The 10,836-nt window shown below is 39.3% G+C and overlaps 1 protein-coding gene across 1 annotated transcript in view; it reads left to right on the top strand.

The window, feature by feature from the left end:
- AP3B1 (adaptor related protein complex 3 beta 1 subunit) overlaps positions 1-10,836 on the top strand; it is a 344,453-nt gene that overhangs the window by 99,574 nt on the left and 234,043 nt on the right. The window contains exon 7 of the mRNA XM_019518249.1: positions 9,364-9,546. Within this exon, the coding sequence (XP_019373794.1) occupies positions 9,364-9,546 (183 nt within the window). The remainder of the gene's footprint in view (positions 1-9,363; positions 9,547-10,836) is intronic.

The following is a 10,836-nucleotide window of genomic DNA, read 5'->3' as shown; positions in this document are numbered from 1 at the left end:
CTGAGGTCCCTCCCAGCCCTAATGTCTATGAAATCTATGAAAGAATCTTTTCATTCATTTCTGATCGGGTAATTGTAATGATCACTATTCTTCCAACAACGTTTCACAAAGGTTAGCATTATTTGTATCTGGCTTTTTTTCTCTGTTAAAGATGCAAAAAACATGAAGTATAAATCATTATTCCTGAGGACATGTAAACAGTTGGTTGGCTTCTAAGGTGGCTAACTTTGAATAAAAATCTGAGCTGTTAACAAAGATGTAATATTTGTGTGTACTGGGTTTTTAATTATTGAGTGCTTCAAAATATTTGCATTCAAGTTGCTTCAGAAACTATTTAGATGTATTTTTTTTTGCTTTAGAAAACAAGTATTTTTCTAAGGTGCTTCCTAGTGCAGTCTCTGCCTACTCCTTATTTTATAATAGCCCTAGATAGGTGTCTTGTAATGTGGGGAATAGTAATTATTGTAATATTGTAGGATTAAAAATCCCCTTTTAATTGTATTATAGGAGGAGGAGAACTTTAAAAAATTTTCTCATTGCATCGAAAGGATTCTAACTATACAGGTTACAAGCTGTATGTGCATTCAGTCTGCCGACTTATTACTTATCTTGCCTTTCAGACTTGAAGGGTATGTCTACACTGCTATTTAGGGTTGACCTTAAGACTGTATGCAAGCCCATACCTACTACTGTCTGTTTTGTAAATCTCCATATTTTACCCCCGGTGGCAGCTGAGGTTGAACCTGTGCTGAACTACAGGGCCTACGGCCAAGTCTGTCTCCTACTCTGCCTGTTCCTGCACTTTACTTGGATTTCCCCTCTGTTTGGGGCTGGAGTGCACAGGAAAACTTTTCAGCAGTGACAGCTACTACTACTATTATTATTACTACTACTTGTTCTTTTCCTTCATCTTCAAGTAATTGTCTACATGCACCCTCTCACTGTAGGTATAAGTCTTTGACTGGAGACTTTATTTTGTCTAAAATTGGCAGCACACTTTACTCTTGCATCCAAAGTGGGAAGGGATGTGTTTGTAAATTCCACACCCTCCCCCCACCAAACATGTAATAATCCATTCCCCTGCTGAGGAAATGACCCTCCTGCCCACTTTCAGCAGAGCACACTGTTCTATGTGTGTGTGCGTGTGTGTGTGTGCATTCATGTGTATGGGGGGTGCATGGAGAGGGCTGGCACAGGGCTGCCTTGGTGTGGGGGAAAGGTGGAGGAAGGCAGCAGGGGCCACAGTTCCTTATGCTTCTGTATTTCCTTGAGTATGCACTTCCTGCTCCTTCCTTTGTCACAACTGGCTGAACTGGCAACAGTTTCATTGTCCGTCTTTCTAGTAGCCTTCATGCTCTGAAGAACTTCCGCTGCCCACCCACTTACTTTCTCTTTAGCTCCCAGCTCTTTTTCTGCTTGATATACTAGGTCTGCCAGATGTTTGTTGTGCTTTTGGACCATTCTTTCTTAGCCCTGTTTGTTCTTGTTTCTTATACATGTTTGCAGTAACATCTCTGAGTGTTGTGTTTGCTAGACCCTTATGGATCTGTCTTCCATAAATTTGTCTAATCCCTTTTTGTACCCAGTTATACCGGAACTTGTAGCGGTGAATTCTGCCTGATAATTTTGTTGAATGTGCTCTAGTTCTTTTTATTAGGAAATATAGTGAATAATATTCCCAAATCACCTTTTTTGTACCTTGCCTGATTTTTATAAATCTTTTTAAAGTTCCCCCTCAGTCACCTTGTCCAAGCTGAAGACCCCTAGTTTTTTTCAGTCATTTCTCATGTTGAATTTATTCCCTACTCCTGAGAACCTTTGTTGCCCTTTTCTGTACCTTTTCTGGTTCTACTTCATCCTTTGAGAGAGTGACTAGAACTGCTCACAATGTTCAAAATACGGGCCACCCTTGCTTTATATAAGGATGTAACAATGATTTACATTTTGATCAAGATCTTTCTTTCCCCATGTGTATTACTTCTATGCTTATCAAGGTTGAATTTCACTTGCCACTTTATTGCTCCCTCACTCAATTTTGTTCCTATAACTCTAAGGCTAGGAACAGACATTCAAAAAGCCCGAGTCTAAATTGATTCAATCTTTGCAGGTTAGTCTAACCTGCAAAGATTGAACCAATTTGCAAGTGAATAGACATTCACTTTTGATTCTGGAAATGCAGCCATGTGCCCGCAGTGGCTCAGGTTAGAAGCTGGGGGATGCTAGAGCAGCCCTCCCCTTCCCTTCCTCAGCAACTGCAAGGCTGGTGGGAAACTGATGTGGGGGCTGTAGCTAGCCCTTTGGCAGGTGGCTAAGTATGAGTAGGGAGTGGTTTAAACCCCCACCTGGGCCTGTAGGAACCCCAGGTAGGGTGTGCCTGGAGTGGGGGTGGGAAGCAGCCCTTGCCATTCTTGTCCGTGAAGCCAGACATCTCAGGCAGTGCCTCAGGCGAAGGGGGGCAGGCAGGGATTAAATGCCCTTGTTTCCCTTCCTGGGCATGGAGACTGCCGGGGTCTTGTGTGGCTGGGGCTGTGGGGCTGAGCTGGCTTGGCCTGCGGGCACTGCTAAGGGCAGACATAGAGGGCCCAGCTTGAGCAGTGACGGTAGGAAATGCCTGACAGGCTGCTACACCCTGGCCAGGCAGATCCCAGCTGCAGTTCCCTGGTAGGGAAGGTGGGGAATAAAACTCTTCCCTGCTCCCCTTGCCTCAGGGGGCCATGCCTGGCCACACCTCCACCTCTGCTGTGGCTAGAGAGCAGAAGGGCAGGGCCAGCCCTGCTGTCTGGAGCAGACAACACAGTTCAGCTCAGCCCAGGGCTGAAAAGCATGCTGGGATGCTGAGGGACTCTGGTTTAATTTAAACCAGGTAGGGGTCTGGGACAGAATTTCCATAAATTGGTTTGACCTAAATCAGTTAAGTGTGATAATACATTCAAACAGATTTATCTTAAACCAGTTTTGGCCATTTTGAAACTGGTTTATGTGAACTGATCTTATGTTCCATTACAGGTTTAAGCCAGTTTCTGATAATTTAAACCAGTTTATGTGTAACTTCTGTCCCTAGCCTTATTCATCAGCTTTGGATTTGACTGCCTGGAATGATTTGTATCCTCTGTAGACATTGCTATCTCACTATTTTCTGTTGTCTCCATACCATTTATGAATATATTCAACAGCACTGGTCCTAGCACAGAACACTGGGGTACTCCAGTATTTACCTTCCTCTGTGGAGATTGACTGTTTGGTCCTACCTTTTGTTTCCTGCCTTTTAAACAGTTCTCAGTTCGTGATACAACCCTTCTTCTGGTCTCATGGCAGCATAGTTTCTTTAAGAGCTTTTTGTGAGGGACTTTGTCAAAACCTTTTTAAGATCATCTGGATCTCACTTATCCATGCACTTGTTGAAATTTGCAAAGAACTCCAGAGGATTAGTGAGTCACAGTTTTCCTTTACAAAAGCTCTGTTGACTCTTCTGCAGCATACAATGTTTATTCATATTTCTGATTCCTAGTTATTCATTCAAGAATGATAGGAAAGGAAAGCAAGTAGTACAGACTTAGGAAAGGACTAAAAATCATAGAAAAATAGAGCTGGAAAAGACCTTGGGATGTCACCAAGTCCAGTCCTCTGCTCTTCCAGTATTTTTTGTAATCAATTCTTAAGATCCTTCAAGGATGGAGATTCTACCCTTCTCTAGATAATCCGTTTCAGTGCTTAACCACCCTCATAATTAGGAAGGTATTCTTAATATCCAAGGACTTGCTTAACTGAAGACTCTCCATTCTTAATATAGCTTACAAAAAGTTAGATTTTTGGAAAAATTTGAAAACCTAATACCTCCTCCTGTGAGTCTTTGTCAGTATCCTGGGTCTAGAAAGCCCCTTCATGCCTTTTTGTCTACTTAATTTGGTCTTTTTACTTGTGGCAGTTGTCTGATCAGTTGCTCTAAGAAGTTCCCACTTTTTAAAATGGTCTTCCTCCTGCCCAATGCTGCACTGTTCTTCAAAGGCTTTTGTTGGATTTCATGGCCCCACCCCTTCAGGCTTGTAGAGTCCTTCAGCATCAGTTGTCCTAGTAACAGAAAGCCAGTTCTTCCACCACAGAAGGGTTATTCACCATTGTTAGCCCTTTCCAAGGTGTTCCAAAACCCAAACCATGTGTCTGGAATGAACTGCTTTGTCAAGGTTAGTCAAATTATTTGCCCCAAACTCCATGTCTTCACCCACAGTGAAGGCCACAGTGACGCACACTTACAATGAAAGTAGTAGTCTGCAAACAGTGTAGTTCAAAATTGACAGAGACTGCTGTCTGCCAGGTTGGGTTATATCTAAGGTGCTTAATTATAGTTGATTGCATGTTTCCTCAATCTAGTGTCTCTGTGTATACTCATGACTGAGAGTTGGTATTGGGGAAAATCCTGCTGACAGCAGAAACTCTGTCTTGATTCTTGTCTTTAGTTAGTGATGTAAATTGAAACTAACTCTACTGAAGTCATTTACAGCCATTGTAAATTTAGGAAAGATCTGAACTAGGCCTTCGGTTTTTGTAAACTATCTTGTCAGGATTTATAGTCCCCGCAACTGGTCTGTTTCTTCAGACTGTTATTAAAAAATATTTTCCCTAATATTTTGTATTCATGTTGCACTATCCCACTCTACGTATTTAAGAACAAAGAAACAACTTCCCCTCTCCACTCTTCCCTGATTTCTCCCTCCCCCACCCCCCAAAAAAAATCTACAACACCCTACTGCTACTATTGTAGCATGAGGGTTTTCTCTTAAGTCTTACAACTATAATTTATATAATTTCCTGCTTGGATGTAGTATGTTCCACTAAAAGTTGCTTTTGTAGACTACCTGGCTGCTATACAAAGCTTAGATTATTTGGAATTTATACCTCTAACTTTTGAAAATGATCCTCTAAATGGTAATGTCTTTGTGATATGAATACAAAGCTTTTAGTCTAAAATAATACCTTTTGGGGATAATCGGGAAGGAAAGATGGACTTTACTTTTTACCTGTAAATGTCTGTCTGTTAACTAAGTTAATGTTTTTGTTCGGAGCCAAAACGTGTGGGTAAGTCAGTGTTTTCATAAGTTATTGATTTAATGTTGGTAAAAGCTTTACTGTTGTGGAAAAAAAATTACTGAGTTTGTGCCGATGTTTTATTGTGATAGATCTATTATCCAGCTATTAGAAGATAAATGACTGATCTTTTCCAGTTTCTGTGCCTCCAGAAAATTGAAATAAGAGGAGGAATATCATTTGGTCTGTATGATTAGGGCAGGTGGAATGGCCATTAATTTGAGAGAAGAATCTTGGCAGCCTAGGCCAACTTACACCATATTATCAATCAAACCTTGATGCACTTCTTGTGATGACCCAGCACTCTCAGGTTTTTGCAACGTTAATTAGAATTCATGACAAAATAGATGCAAGGAAACATTTGGTACCCTTCATAATTTTATAGAAAATTTATTGTTATTAGAGGAACCATTTGCTTAGTGTGATTTTTTTCATTACTGGCTTGTCAACTAGCATAGATAATCTGGAGAAAATATGAACTCCATAGATTGGGTGTCACTTTTGTTGATGGTTCATGTAGTTTACCTTGGAGCGCAGCTAATGGTTGAAGTTCATAGCAACAGCACAGAAAAACGTGGCAACCGGTGGAAGACAAATGAACCATGTTTATTGCTTTAATATAAAAAATACATAAATGGAAAGCTGCATTTGAATTTGATGAGCTCATTGCTAGTTTTGTTGGTGTGATTTATTTTTTCTCTTCATACAAAAAGCTACTATTGACACAGTGAGATGGAAATTAACTGACTGTTTTTTGGAAACCAATATTTTTTGGTTTTATATTTTGATTGGATCATTTTGTTTTAATTCTAAATGTTTTTATGGAATATTGAGCATTTAATAAACTAAGATTATCAGCTGTTCCTCTGAAGTTTAGATATACAGTAGCATCAGACTTTAGGGGAAGTGTTTAGTGCTAACTAGGAAACAATAATAAAAAGGACCACTCTGTGATATTTTTCTTTTTAGATACATGCCCCCCTCCACCCCTTTGCTACCTCATACCTTTGAATCTGCTGTAAGTACTTCATTACATGTGCCTTAATACTAAGAACTTAATTTTGGAGAATGTTTTCTTCCTTTTAAGAAAATTTATGAAGTTGTGTGCAAACATTCAGCAAGTACTGAATAACTTGGGTAATGGGATCTTGAGCTGAATAAACAGGAACAGAGTACCTGATGGACTTATCCAGCATATATTTTGCATTTCGTAGTACATGATTAAATTCTTTTAAAAAATAAGTGCTTTGTTATGGTGGTATCAAACATAAGAGACTATAGTGGTAGCAAGCTTGAGTAATTAAGTGATATCTGAGTGCTAAACATTCCAGGTAAATATTTCTTCACATCTAATTGTAACTTAAAATATTATTTATTAAAATAAAGGTAAAATACTGTCCATTATATTAGGTGCTGCAAAAGGTGCTTAGTCCATCAAATCTGCTGTGACTGCTGCTTATGACTGTGATTGTGGAACAGGTACAAAGATGGACACTGTCCCATTTGCATGCTTCAGGATCGACTCTCTCAACTTCCCTACCTCAAGATAGGCACTGTGTTGAGTCTAGTTTTGCAAGTAAAGTGGCCAAGAGACCTTGACTTCAACTTACGCATAAGCTCTGATGGCTGATTGCATAGCCTTTTTGAAATCCAGCTGTTTATTTAGCTGCCAGATACCTATAGGAGCAAGATTGAGTCAGATTTTAAAAATAGGTTCCTGTCATTTTAAAGAAACATCTAGTTAAGCTAGATCTGAGTATTTTGTTGCCATTTTAGCTTTCAAAGTAAATACAGTGCTTCCCTTATCTGGAGGTAATGATTTGTCAGAGATGGCAAAGGTATCAACTAATCCTAGGCAGAAAATTAAACTACAAGACTAATTTGTTTAACTTGTCTAGTAACTAAGTACATTTTGTGAAAGAAAATCTAGCACACTAGAATAAAAATATTGAAATAAGCTTAATTGCCTTTACTATAGTTGATACAAAGGAAATAGAAAATTATGGTAAGTATAATGTATTGTTGTTTAGGTCTTGCAAATAATCAGTGCTTTGCTTTCTGGAATGAGTTGCATACATGCTGGGACCAGCAGGTACCAGTATGTGGACAGGGCTGGAGACAATAAATGCAACTTCACGTTTATACTTATTGGTAATTCATAAAATCCCCACAGGATCTGAGACTTGTTTAGCATAATAGCAAGACTATATTCTAAGCTGTTTTCTTTCAGTTGTAATGTTGGGTGCATACTAATAAACCAAATGTCAGCCAAATATGGAGGAGAAAATTTAACATATGAATATCATTGTATTTAATATTTCTCAAAAAGTGCCATTTCAATAAATTGTATTTCTATTTAATTGCTTACTTTAAGTCATTGGGGAAATTTTAGAGGTTGAAATGCAGATCCCCAGTGCACAGATAGAATATGACATTAATTTGCTGCCAGAAAGCTGTATTGCGTGAGTGCGAACTGCATACATATCAGTTTTTCCATATAGAAGTCTCATCCTGTTAGCTATTTAGTTTAACATGTACCTTGACACAAAACAAATCTTAATTAAAGCAATTAGGAAAGGAAGAATAGTAATTCTTGACACAGTGACAAGTCCTTATGTTGTGGGTAACTGATGCTTCCTAGCAGAATATGATATAAGGTGTTTCCTATTCTGTTTTTTAATATAAAATGAAGCTGATGCCAATAGCCTTTATTGTTTCTAGAGCCCCAATTTAAAGGTATTACAAAACTATTTATTTAAAAGCCTAGAAATTCTACATTTAGAAATGTTAGTATGGAATACATATGTTGCTTGTCTTGGAAGCTCGTCCTTGGTAGTGTCATTTGCTGCTGATATTTCAACAAGAAGCCCTAATGGAAGGTTTTCTACTTAACCTATAAGAAACCCTAGGCAGGAGGGACCATGCATATACAAATAATATATTAGGGACTTGAACATTTATTAATTTAATTTTCCTATAAAAACAAAGTTATTTTTGTAATAAAAAAAAGTCAAAATCACATGGCAAGAAAAATTTGTTCTCTACACATCTTGGAAATATAAATATTATATTCTTGAAAAAATGCAGACTATATCAGTAGTCTAAGTGTTTGATGTGTGTAATGCTTAAATCAGGTGTGAAGGTGGGAGGAGGACTGGACAGTTCGTAGAAGGACTGGGGCATGCCATTTGCAGGAAATGTTTAAACATCTTGTATATTTGAAATGTACAGAATTTGGTCTTTGGAAGTATTCCTTTTGAATCCCAGAGGTAATTTGCATTGGACACAGCTAAATTTAGCAATTTGGAGGAAAGGTGGATTTTATTAGGGTTATTCCCAATCTTCCCTTTAAATTTTGTCATATAGTATTAATAAGTGGCTCCCATGAGGTCATTTCAAGCACATCCCTTTTTGTTTTTGGTGTTTTGTATTATTAGCAAATTGATGTACATATTATCACAAAGTGTATAGTTTCTGGTTTTTAAAAAAGTTCATTGAAGTTATAATTCTTTTTGCTCTTATGCCTTCAGAGATAAGAAGGTGAAGGTGGAGGACCACTCGTATGGTTGGGGGCCTCTGTGGCCCCCAACCATAAGGAGAGGCTAAGGGACCTGAATCTCTTCAGTCTTCGCAAGAGGAGACAGAGGAGGGATCTTGTGGCTGCCTACAACCTTATCAGGGGCCAGCAGCAGGGACTCGGGGAAAGTCTATTCTCCAGAGCCCCCCTTGGAGTCACCGGGAATGGCCACAAGCTGAGGGAGGATAAGTTTAAGTTACATATTAGGAAGAACTACTTCCCTGTAAGGGTGGCCAGAGCCTGGAATAGGCTTCCCAGAGAGGTGGTGCTCTCACCTTCCCTGGAAATCTTCAAAACGAGACTGGATAGGCACCTGGCTGAGGTCTTATGACCCCTGCCACCCCCAGTGCTCCTTCCTGCCCATGGCAGGGGGTCGGACTCGATGATCTGTCTAGGTCCCTTCCGACTCATTGATTCTATGATTCTATAATTGATTTAATGATACAGTTACAATTTTCTGTGTCCTAGAAGAATGTTCAAAAATGATTTTTTTTTGAAAATGTAGTACATAATGCATTTAACCAGATCCATTTTAAACAAAGATACCATTTGTGTAATTTTAAGAGTTTTTTTTTCTGAAGATTTTTGCAAAATTGGCATACTCTGAAGTACTGTATTACAATTGCCTGTGTTAGTTCGTAATATTCCCTTTAGAACATCTGTAAAGAGAATTACTAAGTGTTTTTTATCATTTTGTTTTCTAGTTGGTAGCCGGGAGCGTTGTGATGGCCTTTGAGGAAGTGTGCCCAGATAGAATTGATCTGATTCACAAGAACTATCGAAAACTCTGTAATTTGCTGGTTGATGTGGAGGAATGGGGGCAAATTGTTATCATTCACATGTTAACTCGATATGCACGTACACAGTTTGAGAGCCCCTGGAAAGAGGTAAGTTTGTATCACCTTTTTTTGTTCTTAACATTCCTGATAACAGAAGTAGTTGAGGATGCATTGTCATTTATGAAGATAAAATTAAACATTTTAAGTTTTTCATAATGCAGATTCTAGTTGTAGAAAGGCAGGTGCAAACATCCTTGCTTCTAAAGTTTTCTGTGCAGAAAAGTGTCCATGCTTTGTGGTGGCCTAAGGAGTATTCCTTCTAAGTTGCATATCACTATCTAGTTCTTTCTTGTATGTTTGTGTCCCCGTTTGCTCAGCACTCTCCCTGAAGCTGTGAACTTGACTGATGTTAATGTCTCCACTCTCTCCATGTTTTATGGAAACATGTCTGATTAGACTTTAGAAAAACTGTTTGCTAAAATCTAAGTTTTAGCAGCAATACTGATTTCATTGTTTAAAGGCTTTACTCCCCAACTTGCTAAATTTTTTATTTTTTCAAGCCTTGGTATTTTAAAAACTTAGTGTGTGCATAAATGTTGTATCACATTGAGTAGTGTAAAAATTATAACCAGTGATACTTAGCATATTGATGGAGTATCTAAATGGATATATTCATCTTTTGGTAACAAGAGAAGTTGTATGTTAGTGAAGCACAAGAATTTTGGGTGGTGGTCACATATCCATAAAAACTTAAATTTAGAATACAGTTTGTATAAACGTTTCTCTTAAGTAGATTGTATACTTTCAGTGCTACATTAATGTGTTGTCCTTGTATAAAAACAGTTGTCCATTAAGGGTGAGTGAAGTAGGCAGTATTCAATTTGGATTCAGCCCAGTTTGGGGGACAGTGATTCAATATGCTGATTTGGATCACTGTCCTGATTTCAATTCAGCCAAATCTGAAGATTCAATTCTGATTCAGAGAATCAGTGATTTAGCGATAGACACAGCTTTGTTTTTTTCTACATACCTCAAGGTACCAGGCACAGCTCGTGAAAGCTGAGGTGGTAGGACAGATGGAGCATCCCACGGGGGTGTGGGGGCTCCAGTGGGAATGGACCAAAAGCACTTCCAGGCCACTTTCAGGTCCAGAGCTGAGAACATGGGGGATCCCCCCTGCACCTCCCCAGTTCGGCCATTGGCTATGGGAGGACCCCGGGTGCCTCCCCCAGACGCAGGAGGCACAGGGGGTCCACCGCACACTTTGTGGCAGACTCAGAAGTGGAGCGGAAGTGCTTCTGGTCCATTTCTGGGTCTGCCGCTAAGCATGCAGGGGGCACTCCCCCACACTCCCATGGGTGCTCCATCCGCCGCACCATTTCAGCATTCACAAGGCAC

Source organism: Gavialis gangeticus, unplaced genomic scaffold (assembly GCF_001723915.1).
Source record: "Gavialis gangeticus isolate Ggan-Ray unplaced genomic scaffold, GavGan_comp1, whole genome shotgun sequence".
Taxonomy (NCBI): domain Eukaryota; kingdom Metazoa; phylum Chordata; order Crocodylia; family Gavialidae; genus Gavialis; species Gavialis gangeticus.
This window is presented reverse-complemented; position numbering and strand designations above follow the sequence as displayed.